The sequence below is a fragment of the Poromitra crassiceps genome (assembly GCF_964638095.1).
Source record: "Poromitra crassiceps genome assembly, chromosome: 7".
Classification (NCBI taxonomy): Eukaryota; Metazoa; Chordata; class Actinopteri; order Beryciformes; family Melamphaidae; genus Poromitra; species Poromitra crassiceps.
In genome coordinates, this window is record NC_139628.1 from 48,955,730 (window position 1) to 48,976,409 (window position 20,680).

Below are 20,680 nucleotides of genomic sequence, written 5' to 3' on the forward strand. Positions count from 1 at the left end.
GTTGGGTACCACTTATCTAACGCACCAGCGCTTCTCTCCCTCATCCTCTCTCTCTCTCTCTCTCTCCCAGTTCCACGCTATGGACACGTTGCAGAAGAACAGCTATGACCTGGCCAAAGCCATGTCCACGTTGGTGCCTCAGGGGGGCCCTGTGCTCTGCCGCGACGAGATGGAGGAGTGGAGCGCCTCGGAGGCCATGCTGTTCGAGGAGGCCCTGGAGAAATATGGCAAAGACTTCAACGACATCCGCCAGGACTTTGTAAGCTGGCCTTCTGTTCTACCTGTTGCCATGTGTGTGTGTGTGTGTGTGTGTTGCATCAGGTGTGTTCAGATCATTGCCTCAATGACCAAAGATCATCTTGCACACACTTTGTGTGAAGGTCGTGGTGTAGGCTGGTGGAGACGTGTTGCACACTAAAGTCTGCAGGCAGGAATCACTGTGTTTATGCGAGACAGACTTTTAATGACATTTTTCAATGTCGACTACATCTTGACCGTTTTATTTATTTAAGTGCCCTGAACTGAGGTACTGTAGCAGTAAAAACAACATTAATTCTAGGGTGAGTTTTTCTCTATATCCTCATTCTAAAATCAATGTAAATCCACCTTTCAAACCTGATATTTATTTAAAAAATCTTCCCGGTGGAGCACTATGCCACTACACCCACCTAGGGGGTCAGTGGTTCGCATCTTTGTCACCTTTTTCCACCCCTGATAAGTTTGCATCCCTGATATAATATCACTTGTCCTATCTTGTATGTACAGTAGCTATGTCGTCGTGTGTAATTGTGGTCCGTGATATTGCTGCTTGCTCTCCTCCAGCTGCCCTGGAAGTCTCTAGCCAGCGTGGTCCAGTTCTACTACATGTGGAAGACCACCGACCGCTACATCCAGCAGGTAGGCTAGCTAGCACACAGCAAGCCACACTCAACTTAGCTTTTGATGATTCATTTCTATTAGGGCCCAATCTCTACCCAATACTTTGGACATTCGAATAATTTTAGCATATTTTTGGTTTAATTCAGCTTTCAAAAGTCACTTACTATGCTCGTCGTTGCAGACAGACCATTACAGTGAGCCCGAGTGCAAGAGCGTTTATTATGTCTGCTATTCATAGCTTTCAAGGGGCGTTACGTGCTGCCGGGAACGCCCACCTGGCGGTCAAAAAAAAACTTGTTCATTCCGTTGCCTGCGAGTCGACTCACGCTGTTTGTTCAGCCAAAGTGCCGGATAGCCTACCTGTTGTGCTATCGGTTGCACTAAACCGACGAGGAGACACGCCTGGCTTGTGTTTTACAGAAGGTAAGCTCAAGTAACGTTAACGGGGTATTAATCATTATTGTAACGTTACTTGAGCTTACCTTTGATGAAATGTTGGCCGCAAAGAGCAAAGACGTGTGTACTTTGATGGTAGAAAAAAAAGCAATTTTTTTTGCCCTCCCCAGCGACTGAACCACGTCGCACAAATCCACAACCTCCTCCTTTCTTTCTCCGACGGGATTCTGTAAAACACAAGCCAGGCGTGTCTCCTCGTCGGTTTAGTGCAACCGATAGCACAACAGGTAGGCTATCCGGCACTTTGGCTGAACAAACAGCGTGAGTCGACTCGCAGGCAACGGAATGAACAAGTTTTTTTTTGACCGCCAGGTGGGCGTTCCCGGCAGCACGTAACGCCCCTTGAAAGCTATGAATACTAAGATGATTGGCAGTGCTAAGTTCAGTGCAGTTTGCAGCATGCTTCTGTTAGTGTGAGGCTCGTGTCCTCAGTGTTGTAGTCGAGTCCGACTCCAAGTCCTGGACACATTTTCAGGACTCGTGACTCGACTTGGACTTGTGACTCAAGCATTCATGCATTCAGACTCTGAAGTTGGAGACTCGGACTCGGACTTGTTAAATGATAAATTTTTGCAATAGGCCCTAATAATTTGTCATAATATATTGATGGCTATATTAATACCGTGACATGATTCAATTTTGTGCAAGGGCAGGCATGTGTGTTCCACCTACATGTGGAGTCACACTCATGTTCAGTAACTCCACACACTCGGACTTGGACTGGGACTTCTTTGGTTACTTGGACTCAGACTTGAACACTGGCGACTGGAGACTCGGCTCGGACTCGAGATATAAAAGTGACTCGACTACAACACTGTGTGTGATTGTGTTTATCTTGAATTGTTCCCATAGCCTGCATATTGTGACTGGTGGTGATTGAATGAACAAACTACTAAGGAGAGCTTAATGTACATGAATGGTTGATTGAGAAAACCAGAGATAATCCCACTACAAGATTTGTACTGTGCAATTTTCACTGTAGAGTTATATTCATTATAGAAAGTTGATTTAACAAAAACACCAGCTCATATTTAATCAGATGAATTGCTTTATTCAAATTGAGGATTGGATTGGATTTATTTTGTATGTAATGACAGCACGGCAGACATTTGAATATTCATGGTAAACCTCAATAGAATATTGAAATGTGAAGAAACGATATCCGGTACAGCCCTCATTTCTAGCAAGTTCCTCAAAAAACAATTCTGTTCAACATTTTGCCCCTCAGAAACGACTAAAGGCAGCAGAGGCAGACAGCAAGCTCAAGCAAGTGTACATCCCCACCTAGTGAGTACTACTGTGAACTGCAAGATGGAGTGGCTTGTCAGAGCATTGCTGTTAAAGTTAATACCTTGGTCTCTGCACCCCTCCTCTTTTTCCCAGCACCAAACCCAACCCCAATCAGATCATGGCACCGGGTAGCAAGCCCGGTATGAACGGGGCCGCGGGCTTCCAGAAAGGACTCAGCTGTGAGAGCTGCCATAGTAAGTAGACGCTTCAAATCACACATCGCTTCTTCATTGGACTGCATTATAAGTGTATAGGTTGAGGCCACGTCTCGTCATAGACGCCGGTTTAGCTGGCTCAGCCTGGCTGGGGGCGTGGTCAGGGTGGGGTAAAAACCCCCGTTCTATCCATTCAGCAAAGTTAGAATTTAGCTGATAGCCTAGCCCAGCCCAGGCAGACACGATCGGCGATTTAACCACCGCAGTAAACGCACATCTGAGCAGACGTCTTGTGTTCTGCTCTAGAACCCCCAAACCTGTAGTTTAGCGCCGCAGCACTGTCTTTTGGTGAGTCAGCCCATGAGATATATAGGGCGGTTTTACCCCACTCGCGCGCCAGCCGTTGAACATTTTGTGGGCGTTCCCAGACATGCGGACTGTCTCTATGGTGCTCTGAAAGTGTATTCGCCTTCTCTTTGATTTTCTGCATTTTTGGACCAGGGCTGCAGCTATCCATTATTTTATTAATCGAGTATTTTACTGATTAGTCCAACGATTAATCGAGTAGGATTACGCGGTTGCGGTTCAGGCTGAAAACGCAACATAACGTTAGCAGAAGCGGTAGACTCCGGAGGTCGAAACACGACCGAGTAAAAAATGGAATAAAACGAAACAACAGATAACGACACAGCAGCCAGACTCTGTGCTGGGATCTGGTAGCTACCCCAAAGCCCCCAAATGTTTTCTTTTGTCCTGACCTACAGTCCACAATTTACCGTCATAGAAGACTAAAGAAGCCAGGGGGAAAAAAAAAAAAAACATCTTACGAATTTGTCTTAAACCATTATCAATTATAAAAATAAGTTGACGATTGATTTTCTGTCGATCGAATTAATGATTCATTGATTAAAGGCCGGCTTTACCGTGAATATATATGAATATATATTAATTCTTAAAAAATCTTAAATTTCGAATCCGTTGAAATTTTTTAAATTGCTTGTTCACAGCCAGAGAAAAAAAAAAATGAAAAAAAAAAAAAAAAAAAAAAAAAATTGGGCCAGGTGACGCGTTTCGCGTCGAAACGCGTCACCTGGCCCATTTTTTTTTTTTTTTTTTTTTTTTTTTTTTTTTTCATTTTTTTTTTTCTCTGGCTGTGAACAAGCAATTTAAAAAATTTCAACGGATTCGAAATTTAAGATTTTTTAAGAATTAATATATATTCATATATATTCACGGTAAAGCCGGCCTTTAATCGTTGCAGTACTATTTTGGATGTTTTTTCCCATTGAGTTCAGCCAAAACTTTTTTTGAGTTGTAGTTGATAGATTCAGTCTGAGAGGAAGAATGGCAGAATCTGACACAAGAGATTCTTCCAATCCACGACCTTATACTTAAACTTGGAGTGGCAAATATATACCCGATATGGATACTTTAACGAGCTGCGCTTTGGCGCAACAAAATACTTTTCCGGTGGGAGGAAAACCGTCTATCAGCGTGCTGATTGAAAGAGCCTGCTGTGCCAAGCTTAACATGTCTGGCAGTGCCAAGAGTGGAGGAGAGGAGAAGCAGCTCCCTTAAACCACAGCCAGAGACGGTTCTAATAAGGAGCTTCGGCCTTCAAAATAAAAGGGTATGATTTGGTTGTATAAATATGTGGTGTGAACAGGATGCTTTTGGTGGGGGAAGCAACGATTACATTTCGATCATAGTACATGATTTGTGATGTTTATTTACCGGCCAAATATGAGCTCCTTCAGATGTCCCCTCTAACACTGGTCCCCCTCCTCCACCCAGCGGCCCAGTCGCCCCAGTGGTACGCCTGGGGACCTCCCAACATGCAGTGCAGACTGTGCGCCTCCTGCTGGATCTACTGGAAGAAGTATGGAGGCCTGAAGACCCCCACGCAGCTAGAGGGCGCCGCTAGACCTGGCTCCGTACGTCTGATTCCCTACACCAGTCTAATCTCTCTCTCTCCCTATATATACTGTGTGTGTGTGTGTGTGTGTGTGTGTGTGTGTGTGTGTGTGTGTGTGTGTGTGTGTGTGTGTGTGTGTGTGTGTGTGTGTGTGTGTGACTTGTGTATAAATAGATAGATAGATGGATATATATATCTAGATATGTATATATAATCCTGAATAAACTGAAAATACCAGATAAAATGTCCACATTTATTTGAATGTGACACTGTTAGCCTAGTCCCACTGCCGGGGATTGAACCCGGGTCTCCGTGGTAGTAGGCAAGTGCTTTTACCTCGACACTACCCAGACGCTATTATGATGACGGTGTGTGTACAAAGTCCAATAGACTACTTGCACAACTCCACTACTTCCTGAAATGAGTAGGGCATCTTGGTTTCCTGTCCTACACTATAGAGGGAATGCACGTGACGTCACGGACGCGACAGTCAGTGCGGGTACGCCCACTCAGCTGCCGTGAGTGTCAAAACGTCTAAACAAGCCAGGTGGCGCCGCCGGGACACGGTGTTTAGCGTTCAGCTTCCGCGAGAAAACAACGAAAATGGGAAAGTGCTGTTGTGCCATTGACTGTAAAAATAGATTCAACAAGGCGTCGGAGGTATCTTTTTACAGGCTGCCGAAAGCTAATGAAACGGTCCCGGTATTCTCTGCAGCTATCCAGGGTTTCAATGAGGGCTCATTCATTCTCTGGCTGTGTTTTACCTGCACAGATATAACGTTACATGAGTGACAGTGTTCACTATGAACAAAGCTAGCGTGTGTTAGTGACAGCGTATGCTATATTTTTCTTAATAAAAGTTGTAATAAAATAAATATTTACCTCTCCACATACAACCAGAATATCCATTGCTGTCCTCGTTACTTTAATGTCGCCAACAAATCCAGCCTTGAAGTACGACCACGCGTCCAGGCTCTTGTATGCTTTCATGCTTTCATGCTTTGGTTTGTGTATTTCCCCGGCGTCGATATTAAGTACATATAAATGTCAGGAAACCCTATTCCTGGCCACATGTCTACGTCCATGGACCACTGGTTCTTTGGCAAGCTGTACAGGTCACATTCGAGTCCAACTGCCTTTAATTTAAGCAGATAATCGTTTATATTAGCCGTGGTTTCGCTACTACCCCTGTCTGAAGCCACGTTTGTTTTGGAAATTTGACACTCAGTGCTGCTCAGTCCGGCTGAGGGGGCGTGTTCGGGAGGGGGCGTGGCGTCGGTGCATTCCCTCTATTGGATGAACTGATTAATGTCAGGTGTGCCTGATCACTGTTGTTGTGACTGCAGCAGTCACAACAACAGTGATCAGGCACAACAAAATACAACTGCTGCAGTCACAACAACAGTGATCAGGCACACCTGACATTAATCAGTTCATCCAATAGTGTAGGACAGGAAACCAAGATGCCCTACTCATTTCAGGAAGTAGTGGAGTTGTGCAAGTAGTCTATCCACTGTTACAGGAGGGGGGGTTGTGGACAGCTAAATATTGTGCTGTTGAAAAAGGTCAAAGTAGATGAAGTGAAGTGTAAAAACCCTGCTGCTCTACACGGTGTTCCTTCCGTCTCCCTGTTTGTCCAGGAGGCAGGCCCCCGGAGTCACATGTCTCGTCAGGAGACCCAGGGCCTGTCGCCCTTCACCCGCAGCGAGGGCCGCGCCAAGCTGCTGGCCAAGAACCGGCAGACCTTCATCCTGCAGACCACCCAGCTGACCCGCATCGCCCGGCGGGTGTGCACAGACATCCTACAGCCGCGCCGTGCCGCACGACGCCCCTACGCCTCCATCAATGCCAACGCCGTCAAGGCGGAGTGTATGTACACACAAACGCTCTGCAAGACACATCACGTGACATCAAACACACACATAGGGCTGGGCGATATAGTTGAAATCGATATCGCAATAATCACAACATTTATGTTGGTATCGATATTGATATATATCGCAATATGGCATGCACATGTCCAGAGATGGCAGTGACAACAGAATACACACGCAGCCTTAGCTAAGGGTCTCACCTACATGTGTATGAGGGGGGGATTGTGCTCGTAACATGTTATAACCCAGCATGAATCATTCATATAATAAATATGTAATCAATCAAACTGCATTATTTCCATCATGTTCCCTAGGTGAGCCACAGTGACTGAACCATATCAAAGTTTTTACATAAAAGGCCGATATTGAAAATATATGGGTCTATTACTATAATGGGTATGTTATATATGGGTTCAGAAGTTTGATTTGACATTTCTCCTTCTACTTGTTCAGGTATGATCAGGCTGCCTAAAGCCACAAAGACTCCTGTAAAGAACAGGTCGGTGCCTCGGCAATCACTGGCCACCATAGTGAAGGATTTAGGTAAGAATGCAACCGGAAAGACACGTGGGTGGCCATGTTTTCATGCAACCCATAATAATTCTTCTCTACATTTCTGTGATTTACGCTTGATCAATGCATTGTCGAGTGCCACTGGATGGTGACGATTGTCGGTCCTGTGCTCTCCCCAGCCATCTCGGCCCCTCTGAAGCTAAAGGCACCCCGGGGAACCCCCACACCCATCAACCGTAACCAGGCTACCCAGCCTCGTGGGGGCTCAGGCCTGCTGGGGAAGAGGCCCTTTGACAGCGTTAGTATCCCCTATTTACTTCACTGTTTGGTTTATCATTAATAAACACAAGTATTTGACCCGTTTACTTCACTGTTGGTTTATCATCATATCATATATAAAAGGGAGAAAGTGGGCTCTGTTTGTTTGTCTGTTTGGTTTTGTCCAACTGTCACAATGTTTATGACATCTGTGATGTCATCAGTGACATCATTATCGTTCCTTTTTATATAAAAAGTGAGCAAGTGGTCTTTCTCTGTTTCAATTTGTGTCCCACTGATGATGCCACAATGCCTATAACATTATCAGTGCCTATGACATCATCACTGATGTCATAAGATGATTTTGGTCAATAATGATGACCTACATCAGCAAATGAGACCATCAGCCAGAAGATTGGCTAGCCGAGGAGTTCAAGGCGAGCCTTTCATTTCTCTCACAAACAGCTGAAAATGGCCGTCTGTTGAGGCTGAGCAAGGACAGCGATTTTATTTCAGAAGAGGCTGAAGGCAGCAAGACCGTTTGGGGAATACACACAAGAGTCTAAGCTAAACCAGCAGCAAGCCCTTTACCGCCATCTACTGGACCTGGGCTATTTCCTGTTTTTTTACTTCGCCCCCCCCCCCCCCCCCCCCCCCCCCAGGTTGACGGACAGCCTCCAATAATCTAGTGCCTCCCCATATCGGCCAGTTCTGGGGAACTATAATAGCCAAAGTCAATTGGCTATTATAGTTCTACTTAGTCCTACTTTTGTTCTGTTACCAGATGCAGTTCTAAACAGGAATACTGGAGGCTTGACGGGTCACGTGGTCTCCTCTAAAACGTTGAACTTTCCTCTCCCCTCTGCCTAAAAAGAAGGTAGTCACAGCACTTCTTCCAAAGGGACCACTTTCCATCCACCTTGCAGCCACTTGCCTTTGAATTTAATGTCAAAAAGGTGCTTGAGGTTTGAAAAAAGTTGAACCGAGCCAACATGGACTGAAGAGGCCTTTCTAGCACGCTTCTTAGCGTGAGCTCAGCTGAGTGAAGCAGCATGATAGTCAGGCCACTGAGGCCAGGAGCCCCTTTCAACACTTTGAACATCTCACCTTGCTCATCACTAATCCTCGGTGTCTCATTGGTTCACAGGCTGCAGGGCTGCCCTTCTCAGCCAATGGGAGGCCATTTGCATCTGGCTTGAGGACCACCTCCCAGTCCGTCATCAAGCGGCAGAAGGTCAACCAGGGAGACGCGCCCAACCCTGTGGTGTTTGTAGCCACCAAAGACACCAGGTGCCGTCTACAGTTTAGCTTGTCTTCATGCTTTTATTGGTGTCCACATTATGAAGCTACACGATGTCGTTGTGTTGTGTTGCTCTGATTTGTTTGGGCTCTAACCCGACATCTCTCTCCAACCAGGGCTCTGAGGAAACACCTGACCCAGTCGGAGATGCGTCGGGCGGCTAGGAAACCTCATCTCCCGGTGCGGATCAAGCTGCCTCCGCCTCCCCGCGCCCTGGCCATGCCTCTGCTGCCCTCCAGCACCAGCGAGCCCATTGTCCTGGAGGACTGATGGAGTGGAGGGGAGGGGAACTGAGGGGCCCCTCAAAGGCGCCAGGAGGGGTCTTGTAACAGGACATGGGGGTCAGGGGGAGGGGCATCACTTACCAGGCAGCGCAGCACGCCATACCATTAGTCTTTTCTGATTTTTTTTCCCGCTGTCATTTTTTCTTTTGTCTTCTGTTATTTCCCAAAAGTTGATGTGTCCAACACACACACACACACACACGGGCCACGACACACACACACACACACACACACACACACACACACACGGGCCACGACACACACATACTACAAGCACTTAGACAGCATCACATTGAATAAAGTAGCACACACACACACACACACACCTACCTACACTTTCACGCACACACACACCTACCTACACTCACACACACACATACACACACACCTACCTACACACACACACACCTACCTACCTACACTCACACACACACACCTACCTACACTCACACACCTACAGTACACTCACACACACACACATACACACACACCTACCTACACTCACACACACACACACACACACACACACACCTACCTACCTACACACACACACCTACCTACACTCACACACCTACAGTACACTCACACACACACATACACACACACCTACCTACACTCACACACACACACACACCTACCTACACTCACACACCTACACTCACTCACTCACACACAAGACTTTGGGGCTTTGTAGTATTTTATTCCGGACCCTTAATTATTTTTTGCTCCCCTTTTTAACAAGTCTATTTTTAAATGTGTAATTTAAAGTCGAGATATTTCTCATCCTGAAACAATGGTGATAAAGCACACTTTATTTTTCCTCCAAGTCTCTCTTTGTGTAAATATGAGCATCCTCTGAGGGGAGGACACCTGTTTGATGAGTTAGGGCGAGGGGAGGGGACGGACAGTGCGGGACATCTTTTTAACACGTGTCTTTATAGAGTCCAAAGTCCCTCCCCTTCCGGTAGGGCCCCTATGCCAATCAGCTTCTGAAAAAATCGGAATGGTGGGGAACCGCAAGAGACAATCATATTTAGATCCCATTTGAATTGTGTCATGAGGTACACACATAATTAAATTAGAAAATTAGTTAATTTAAAAGATAACTTTCCAAGTCAAGAAAGTTGCAGTTTGTCGTAAAACTGTTGCACTACAAGTCATAAATCACACAGACTACACAGAACCAGTCGCATAAGTGACGTCTCGCGCCAGGCCACGTGGGTGTGACGTATAGTGCGAGACGAGAGATGTGGTCGATTGAGCGGTTTCATACCAAACTAAACGTTACGTATCAGTTTTACGACAAACTGCGCCTTCCTTGAGTTGCAAAGTTAACCTTTAAATTGAGGACAAATCACATGGACTTCGTGGCACAATTCAAACGGGATCAAAAAAAGTATTGTCTCGCCGTTCACCACCGTTCACCGCCGTTCACCACCACCTTTGTTAAGACGCTGGGTCGTCGCTGAAGCAGGAAGTGACTCTGACGCGTTCACACTGCGAGCGACTTGGTCGACGGGTCTCTTTATCCCGGCGGCCCCTCCCTCCCAGCCCACACTCAAACACAAGCCTATCAGAAACAACAAGAGAGGCTTTGCTAACGGGTCGAGTCGTCCCCTGGAGTTTATCCCATCTGCGGTTTTTCCACTTTGTCCCTCCTCCCCCCCACTTCCCCCCAGGTGTCACAGAAGTGTTTGTCTAACTCTTGTTTACTAGTCGGTTGTTGTCTCAATCGGGCCGAGTCTCCTTCTCTTGTCTCCCTGTCACTTGATTTGCCACGTGGTTTTTACAGCCATTTTAAGACTCCCCCCCCCCCCCCCCCCCACCCCCGTTTTGGAGAGAGAAAGCGCTCCGGCTCCTCGAGTTTGTGTTCTAGTCGCAGCTCGACTACAACGGACTCGAATCAAAGGGGGAAGACGGTCCTTGGTTTTGCTGAAATGGTCTGTAGTTTACCAGTAGGAAGGATCATTGTGTATTTACCCCCCCCCCCTCCCTTTCCCCCCAAACCAGTTGTGGGGTTACTGGGGTAACCCTAACCCTTAACATGGATCTAATATGCATGCGTTACGGCGTGTGACTTGACATGCAGAGTGAATACATTTTGGCTTTGAGGTACTATTTTTGTGAGCGAGACTGCGGGAGTCCAAATCAAGCCATAATGTAGAAGTGTAAAACTCCATTCTGTGTGGACACCTTTACCTGTGAGGTCATGCTAGATTGTCCCCAATCTGGGCACCACGAGTCAGTCTGACGTGACGACGAACGAGACCGGGACAGACGGGCGATATTTCTGCGTTTCCGCTGTATAGTGAGTGGATGACCGCGTCAAGACGTCCGCTTCCGTGCGCCGCGGTTATGGTTTACAGTCCAAATGACACGAGAATGGAGTTGGAGCTGATGGGTTGGAGGTGTTTTAGGTGTTTTAGGTCAAGACATTATTTGGGCTAAAAATAATAATAAATAGCTGCATCTGAGACGTCGTCGGACTGTAAGCAATGACAGAAGGGGCAGGACGTCTGCTCTACAGCGGCAACCCCGAAATATCGCCCGTCTGTCCTAGAGTCATATTTAGTCGTCAGACTGATAGACTCTGGGTTCCCAAGTCAGAGTCATATTAGTCAGACTGATAGACTCTGGGTTTCCAGGTCAGAGTCATATTAGGCATCATACTGATAGACTCTGGGTTCACAGGTCAGAGTCATATTAGTCAGTCTGATAGACTGGGTTCACAGGTCAGAGTCATATTAGTCAGTCTGATAGACTCTGGGTTCATAGGTCAGAGTCATATTAGTCATCAGACTGATATACTCTGGGTTCGTAGGTCAGAGTCATATTAGTCAGTCTGATAGACTCTGGGTTCCCAGGTCAGAGTCATATTAGTCAGTCTGATAGACTCGGTTCCCAGGTCAGAGTCATATTAGTCATCAGACTGATAGACTCTGGGTTTCCAGGTCAGAGTCATATTAGGCATCATACTGATACTCTGGGTTCACAGGTCAGAGTCATATTAGTCAGTCTGATATACTCTGGGTTCCCAGGTCAGAGTCATATTAGGCATCATACTGATAGACTCTGGGTTCACAGGTCAGAGTCATATTAGTCAGTCTGATAGACTCTGGGTTCCCAGGTTGGATTGTCCCTAACTTTAGGCCACAGCATTTATGACAATGTACTGTTTGGCTCTTGGTTTGAATGAAACTGGTGAAATGATGTTACTGGTCGGTTGACAGATTCTGTTAAATAAAGCAGCAATATGTAATGTCTGACGTAGGTTCAGAAGTCATGTTTTTTGATTGTGGTGGTGATGATGATGATGATGCGAAAGGAATCTCCAGCTATGTCTCAACTTGTGGGTTCATTTGCTTTGATTCGTTATTGTTTCCCCCCTTTGTTACCCTTATGAAAGGGAGAGTGCATAAAATCAGTGGTTAATTGGATAATTATAGTTCCTCTGTATCCCCCTGCCTGTGAATCCTCATGACCACCAGGGGGGGCTGCAATGGATCTATAAGCAAGTTTGGTCCCAATGTGGGCTTTTGTAAGGATTCTAAAAGAAGAGAGAAAAGAAATCAAAGTGCTAAATTCGTAGCAAAAAAACTAATCAGTCAAAAGAAGTGGAAAAACTGTCATATTGGAAACGTGTTTTTTTACATCGAATCTAAAGTGTGTAATTCCTACTCCCTTATTGTGGAGAGGGTTGACGGACTGTACGTGTGCAACATTGCTCTCCATCGGGTCGGGTGGGGGAGGGCTTGTGATTTGAAGTGGGGGGTGGTGGGGGGGGGGGCATTCAAAAAGGGAGAGGGGCTTGAATTTTGTATGTTGGAGACAAACATGCTACAGTTAAAAACTTTTCTTCTCAAGTGTTTTTTATTCCAATGTCTCTGTATCCTTTAATGTATCTTGATAAGAAAAGAAATAAAGATTTTTTTTCTTCGTGGTCGCACACTGTCTCTCGCTATTTATTTGGGGGGGCTTTATTGTTTACTATCTATATGGAATCAGAGGACACCACAGGGTCTCCCCAGCAAAAACAGGAGTAGAATAAATTCAGAAATTATCCCAATCAGAGAAATACTGTTTTCACAGCATTGTTTAGGGAACAGCTTGAAACCTATACCGTATTAACTGTCGGCTATTGTATTCGCAAACACTGCAATAAGGAAGTAAGCTGGGGCCAGGGCAATTTAGGATGTTTGTTGTAAAGTTAAAACCATAAGAATGATTTAAGATTAACTAAAATGTTTGTCTATTTGTACTCTTTCCTACTTCAACAGACATTTGATTAGCAGGTTTGTTTAAACGCCTCAGAGGTGTGAATTGACACAGGTTTATGTAGAGGCACTGGCCTTATAATTGAGTGTCACACACATAATTGATGTGGATTGTGCTCCCTGTTGATTTAAAATTATCCCCATTAGCCGACGCCTAGACGACAGCTAGTCTTCCTGGGGTCCAAGACAATACACGTTACATGACGAATAATACAAATGCAATAACAGGATACTAATAAAATAAAAATATGGGTCCGTTGGGTGTAGCAAATTTTGACATCGAAGATGTATATCATGCTGATTGAGAGCGAAGTAGAGGCTAATCTTTCCAGTAATGCATTTGGATGCCAAATAAATAAAATACATCAGGGAATCATTTAAGGCCAATATTCCCTATCGAGGTTATTTGATTTCGGGCAGTTCCATGTCCCTGGGATATATTTAAGATTCCCCCCCCCCCACCCCCATCATCAGTATGGTTTACTCACCCAGAGCAAGTGTTCAGACTGAACTGGGAAATACCATTTGTTTGCTCTGCTCCCCTCCTTTGGATAGCCTACAAAATAAAGTTGAGGGACTTGACCTATTTGGCCGTTTGTAAAGCGCATCCAAGTACAACAGTGAATGAATCACTTGGTACTGGTCTGTGTCCTTGGGTAGGCTATTTTTCATTTATAGCATGATTCCTGCGTCTTGGCATTTGTACATCCATTTGAAACTGGAACATTCACCAATGGTCTATCCATAGGTAGGCTATTTAAAATATATATATTTCAGCACTTTATTGTATTTCCTGCTCCATTTTGTTATTTACCGTTTTGTCTGTCACTTTTCATGCAGCTGTCTTGGCCAAGTCTCCCTTGTAAAAGAGATCCTTTATCTCAAAATGGGACTAACCTGGTTAAAAACACAGTTTACAAATGCAAAGGCCGGGATTAAAAATGTTTAGTTTATTCATGACGCTGAAGTCAGACATTAGAATAACTCAAAATAAATACCAACAACTATGTACAACAGTTAAAAGTTACATTATACCGATAAGATGCAGTTTCTGCTGGATGAGCGGCACAAATTCAGTCTTCCAGATAGTCAGCCAACTACCACTGAACGACAGTTCATGTAATCTGGGAACAAGTTGTGACAACAGCTAAAGGCGAGGTATCAACCGCTAAAGACGAGGTATCAACAGCTAAAGGCGAGGTAGCATATTGGCTTGTAAATCACAAGCACTCAGCCAACCAACCTCCAATTGAGGTGGGGGAAAAAAGAAAAAAAAAAAAAGTCTGGTGCTTATGTCCTCTGGGGAAAAGGAAAGAAAAAAAACAAAACTACACAATCAATAATAATAATTCAGTCCGGTGGTGGTTCCAACAGTGACTGCAGTCCCAGCTACAGTGCCCTGTTGTCCCAGACATCCGAGACCTGGCTGCTCTCCAGCTGCTTGAGCTGGAGGGCCAGAGGCAGCAGCAGGTCGCTGAGGTGGCGGCTGGAGAAGGTGAAGGCGTTGTGGGCCGTGGCGGACTCCGCGGGCGGGGAGGGCGACACGGACGACGGAGGGGAGGGCGAGCCCGAAGAAGTCTGCGACCAGGAGGGGGAGGAGAGAGAGAGGGCGTCCGAGCCCGGGAACAGCAGCGGGGAGAGGGAGAGAGAGAGGCTCTCGGGGCTCTGGGTCTTGTTGGGCAGGCCGTGCTGGAAGAGGCATCGCGTGCCGTACAGGCAGAAGCCAAAGGCGCTGAAGGTGCGGCACAGAGCTCCCCGCGGCTTCCACTCTTTAGCCTGGGGGCGGAGCTGGGGGCTGCAACAGAAGAGAAGATTAACTTTAAGTGTGACTGCAATTACATTGTAGAAAACATTTCTTTAGTTCTCATACCTGCTGGATGTTATGGGTAGTGCTATCACTAATTGCTGATATCAGTTTGAGTGTGCAGTCTATGTGTCATCTGCTGGCTGATGTGGGTAGTGTTATCACCAATTGGCTGTTTTGGGCCATTTAAGCAACCCAATAAAACAAAAATCTGCCCCGGTCTGCTTGGGACGTCTGCCGGTACCCGTGCCAAATATGAATGCTCTCAGGCCAACTGTGCCAGAGGAAAATGAAACGGATGTACTGTACATGATATATTTTCATGTACAAGGATGTACATTTCCTTTTTGCAATTGTGTTCAATGTGGTCACAATGCGTCCCTGACCACCTCCGGGAGGTGCACGGTTTCACCGATCCGATCACAATCCGTCGTCAAGTGTCTTGGGTGCACTGACAACCTGTAGCCTACCTTCACGTGTGTCTAAGAACTATCCCATTGCAATCTGATCACCAAAACGGATTTTAATGCCGGTGTAAACGGGGGTCATGAAAAATGCAAAACTACACCCACCTCTGGCTGGCAGCGGGCCCTTGGTCCTTGTCGTCCTCGCTGCCGGTCGAGTCCACGCTGCCTTGGCCCTCCTCCAGGTGCAGGAAGTTGCAGCGCGTGCCGAACGGACACACGCCGAAGGAGCGGTAGGTGCGGCAGGCGACGCTCTTCCTGCGGGGCCAGCGGTCGGTGGAGCGCCGTTCGGTGGGGCTGTGGACGAACAGGCAGCGGGGGCCGTAGTAGCAGTAGCCGGCCGTGTGGTAGCTGCGGCACAGCTCCGTCTTGTACTTGGGGTGGCGGAAGGGCACGTGGAGCTCCTGGAGGGAAAAACAAAATCAATTTTTAAGTTTCAATTTCGTTTACAATCAAAGATTTGTGGCAGTGGTTCATTTGGTGTTGCGTTTAAACTACTAGTGTTAAAAAAAACTAGTGTTTTATCTTCAGCCATTTGACTCGATGTCACGACTTTTTTTATGCCAACATGAGGGAACAGGATGTTGGTAAACAAACTGCTTCAACAGACTTCCGGCTGCAACTGCCGTCGTTTTAAACAGAAGTTCATGGTGAAACCATGCCCTCTTTGAACTCAAAACTGATAAGTCATACGATAAGCTAGACACTCAATTTAAATTTTAAACAGGTTGCTACATTTAGGACCATCACCGTTTGAGAAATCAGTTTATGTTTTATACTTTTTTCAGCCTTTATAAATCAAGACTATAGCAGGCTGTAGCATACTTTTTACTAAATTCACATAAAACTATGACAGTTCACGCAGCTTCACATATTTCATACTAGTTTAACTGCTGCAGTGGCACCTGGAAGTGCTTTTTTGTTGTCACGCCGACGCATCCTCTACTCAGGCCTACCTGCAGGCCGTGGGCAAACTGGCAGCGCTCTGCGTATGGGCAGAAACCCTGTGTGGCATAGCTGGTGCAGAGCTCCGTCTTGTAGCGAGTGGACAGGACCCAGGGGATGAGGGACGGCGGTGGAGAGGAGGAGTCCACCAGGGGGAGCAGCGCCTCAGACAGGGACAGACCGTCTCCAGCTGGCTGCTCAGTGGACAGCAGCTTGTCCACCAGCTCTTCGTCTTGGTAGGGAGGCAGGAACAGGTCGTCACTACTGGTCTGAAAAACATGAAATCAAAGTTCAGAACAGGTAAGAGGAGCATGAGAGGAGGACGCACAGCTTACCCTCAGGCGCCTCTGACAGCTCACCTGAAAAATCCTTACTAGCCTACTGTACAGTCAATGGGCCCTAGTTAGCAAAAAGCTTTAATGTTGATCTTTCTAGCAAATCTATGTACATTTCAGACTTTAAAGCAGTGTCCTGTCTTCTCTGAAGTGAAATGCAAATGAACCTGAGTCACATGATCAAATGTTTCATGTCCTCTGAACTCACCTCATTGACACCTGCCCACATGGCAAGTGTTAATTTGCTTTATTGGCATGAATGCAACAAGACACCCTTTTTGTGTTGAAAAGGCAGAATAAACAGGTGCAAGCAAGACACTAATGAGGGTTTCCAAATTCCAATCATGGAAGTTTGAAACCCGCATTAGTGTTTTGCTTGCACCTGTGTTAACCCTGCCTTTTTGACACAATATGGTCCATGAAGCGGTCACATCCAGTTGCTGTCGCACCGCACCCAGAACTATCAAAGCTTATTAACCGCTCAAGTGACTGATGAAAAAGAGTGCAAACTGCTATAGTGGGCGAGTCTGAATATATATTTTCTTACTCATAAATAAGCGTAGGCTGTCTTTGTATTTCAATAATCAGTTGTTTGATACTAAAAGTGTAATACGGTATAGGAGTTTATAAAACAAATTTATGAGAATGATCAACAGGAGTGAGGAGATCCTCTTGGCATGGCAAAACAGCTCAAGTAGGCTTGGTAGGGTAGGCCTACAGAAAACAAAAGATTGGGAACCACTGGCCTAGGGAATAGGACGGTGTTCTATCACAGGTGTCCTCAATCACCTCTGAATGCTGTGGGAGGAGCAATTAGGCTACCTGAACCACCTTGAAAAAAACGTCTTTAACACTGGATTTATTTACAATTTGACTGAAAAAAGAAAAAAGTAAAAAAAAAAATCAACGGGCAACTAAAATTATTTGTTTTAGCCCATTTAATTTTATATTTTATATATTTTTTTTATATCAAATAATTGTTTTATCTCGGTTATCTTGTTTTCATAATTGTGGGAGGCCAAATTGTCTGCTAGAGATAAAACATAGGAGCCCTCAGCCTAGAGTAGAAAAACAGACAAATAGCCAAACATAGGAGACATAGCAACTAGCCTACTACTGAGAAGATCAACCACGATACAGGGATGCAAACTCATGCAGAGCGAAAACGGTGACAGATAGGCTTACACAAAACCACTTAGAAATTAAAAATGCCCTATTTTGGAATAAAAAAAAGTGACTCACCTAAACGTGACTAGTTTGCGTCCCTGATTTTAGGAAAAACAAAAACAGAGCACGAACACCAAGCTGAAGTCATCAAAAACACTCACCTCAAACATGGCTGCACAGATGGAGTTGCTTCTGTGTGTCAGTGTGTTGGCGGAAAAGAGCCCAGAACTTCTGTTTAAAAGGTGAGATAAATGAACCCAGACCTCCTGTTCTAAAGGTGAGATGAGTGGATGTGCTGCTGAGTGTGAACACGGCGTGGCCCCTCACACAGCCCTGCTCTGTTATGGCGGCACAGCTAGACCAACAAGCCGTGTGGGACTCTTTTAACGCCTTCACCTCCCCGCCCCGCGTTTCAAATGAGAATCAGCTGTGCTCAGACTGACGTCACAGAGACGTCCCAAGCGGCCAATCACATCAAATCAATTAACGACACACCAACAAGGCGGGACATGACATCTGCATGTGGCAAATTTGGTCTTTTAGAGTAACTAACAGTATAGCTATTTAGTCTTTATCAAATAGGCTCCAATTATCACCTTGTTATCACCATATGGGCACCAGCTTTGACTTAAAAGAGAGAGAAAATAAAGAAAAAAACACCTCAAAAACTGCTTACATCTAAACTGAATTTCTAGAGATAAAATTGAACAAGTATTCATATAGATGGTCAATTGTGTATATCTTTATTTTAGATTTTGCATTGCGCCATTTAGCAGACTTTTGCAGTCTGTCAGTTAAGTCTTTTATAGAGCATTTTGTAAAAGGAGGAAGGAATGAGTAGCATTGTTGGAATTATTTTAAGAAGAAGAAGAAGAAGAAGAAGAAGAAGAAGAAGAAGAAGAAGAAGAAGAAGAAGAAGTAGTAGTATGTTAGTTCAAGAAGGGCCCAGGTGGAGCCTGAAAAGGTGTTTTTAGTCTCCGCTGAAAGATGGGCAGTGATTGGGCCGTCCTGACAGAAGGGGGGGGGGGGGCTCGTGCACCATTGTGCATGTAGGTCAGTAAGGTCACCAAACTATTAATGTATGGTAGGAATATTGGTCCTGTCCCCTGGTGAAAACCTACTTTACTTTAGTTATTTATTTATTTATTTATTTAATTTGAACATAGCATGACCTCTAAATTAATACATGCTGCTTATCATTCTTTGCTCTCAATTAGGCTATGCTGCTACGAGGCCAAATCTGCCATACTTGACTAAAGCTATATGGCAAGATCCTTCCATTTGATATCAAATTACCTGATATCACGGTAGCCTACACAAACATTCCCAATCCCATTCATAAATATAGACCAAAATTCTGGGGAGTCACACAGTTAATATGGAATATATTGGCCTTGAATGATTTCCTGATCAATGTATTTTTTCATTGATATGGTTCCACATGCATTTCTGGAAAGATTTGCTTCTTTGCTCTCATCAGTGTGACACCCATGATGATCACAGGGAGCACGGGCACAATCCACATCCTCAATCAGTTAGCAAGGCCATTGCCTCTACACAAACCTATCTGTGTCAGTTCACACCTCTGAGGCGTTTTAAACAAACCTGGTAATTAAATGCCGTCTGTTCAAGTCATAGAACCGAGTACAAATAGCCAAACGTTTCCTAATAGCTAATCTTGAGACTTTTTTCTCTCTCATTTAGAACATATTGAGGACACAAACTCCATTGAGTTTTGTTGTAATTAGTGAGAGGTTGACCCTGTTGTGGTAAAAATTCCTGGATGACTGATACACAGCAGAGTCTACAGGTTACTAACTGACATACCAGATTTAACCACAGGATGGAGGTGTTGACTAACCAGTTATAACAAGAAACCCTAACGTCTCCCTTCTGTCAGCACCGCTGCTGGCCATTTGGGTGCCCTAAGCAGCAGACTGCCCTCGCCCCTACTGTACATTTCTAACATAAACATGAAGGCTACTCAACATTTCCAGGTTCACAATAGGGCTCTATAGGCTGGCAAATAGGCTATTCTCAGATACTGTGATTTCCTTCCAACAATGTCATTGAATTCAGCATGAACTATTTACCTGAATAGTTTATGATGCTATAAAACAGGGGTAGACATCATGGTTTTTGTGTTATCATGTGTGGTTCAGGAGATATGATGCAAAATGCATAATTCGGTTATGGCGGAAAGTCGGCTGCCATGTGTTGGCCACATGGGTCCCTTTCTGAAAATGTTCAGAGCCCCAAACTGTACAAGTACACCAAGTTTCATGCTTTTATGATTTATGGCATCACTCATGATGTCACAATGTCTGACATCATCAGTGTCTGTAAATCACTATATGCACAAGTCCTTCTCTACTTATGCATAGAACCATTGCGACATTATCCGTGATTTCATAAATCACTGATCACCGTCACATTATCTGCATCGACATTGCGACAGTGACATCGGCGATGAGGATTTATGACATCACTGCTGATGTCATAGACATTTTAACATCATCAGTGATGTCATAAATCCTTCCCTGCAGATGCTATAAGTAGGACTGGTAGAGTGAGTCCAATTGACCAAAGGGAATGGTGATGGAGCATCCAGAGAGACAAGAAGAAAGGGTTACCTCTCCTGACGTGGCTCAAGAAGAGTCTGCTGCCTTCTACAGACAGACGCCTGCTCCCTTGTATGGACAGATGCCTGCTTCCTTGTATGGACAGACACCTGCTTCCTTGTATGGACAGACACCTGCTTCCTTGC

General features: G+C 45.2%; 2 protein-coding genes across 14 annotated transcripts in view; one reads left to right on the plus strand and one right to left on the minus strand.

Annotated features, from left to right (window-relative positions):
- Positions 1-12,657, plus strand: part of mta2 (metastasis associated 1 family, member 2) — a 56,892-nt gene extending 44,235 nt beyond the window's left edge. Inside the window, exons 9-20 of one of the 13 annotated variants that reach the window (XR_014552846.1) lie at positions 71-259; positions 823-897; positions 2,564-2,622; positions 2,719-2,819; positions 4,575-4,714; positions 6,336-6,564; positions 7,023-7,112; positions 7,262-7,380; positions 8,488-8,630; positions 8,757-11,788; positions 11,876-11,919; positions 11,963-12,657. Coding sequence is in view for 1 of the 13 variants with exons in the window: in XM_083640251.1 (XP_083496377.1) it covers positions 71-259; positions 823-897; positions 2,564-2,622; positions 2,719-2,819; positions 4,575-4,714; positions 6,336-6,564; positions 7,023-7,112; positions 7,262-7,380; positions 8,488-8,630; positions 8,757-8,910 (1,299 nt within the window). In the remaining 12 variants the exon portion in view is untranslated. Of the gene's footprint in view, positions 1-70; positions 260-822; positions 898-2,563; positions 2,623-2,718; positions 2,820-4,574; positions 4,715-6,335; positions 6,565-7,022; positions 7,113-7,261; positions 7,381-8,487; positions 8,631-8,756 lie in introns of all 13 variants that reach the window. The other 12 variants (XR_014552850.1, XR_014552851.1, XR_014552853.1 and 9 more) reach the window with 12 other exon arrangements.
- A 1,930-nt stretch (positions 12,658-14,587) lies between these two features.
- On the minus strand, positions 14,588-16,975 carry cth1 (cysteine three histidine 1; the record flags this gene model as incomplete). The annotated part of the gene is made up of 4 exons (XM_083640180.1): positions 14,588-14,993; positions 15,575-15,870; positions 16,423-16,680; positions 16,955-16,975. 4 exons carry the CDS (start codon positions 16,973-16,975, stop codon positions 14,588-14,590), a joined length of 981 nt encoding a protein of 326 aa, XP_083496306.1.
- Between the last annotated feature and the right edge of the window lie 3,705 nt (positions 16,976-20,680).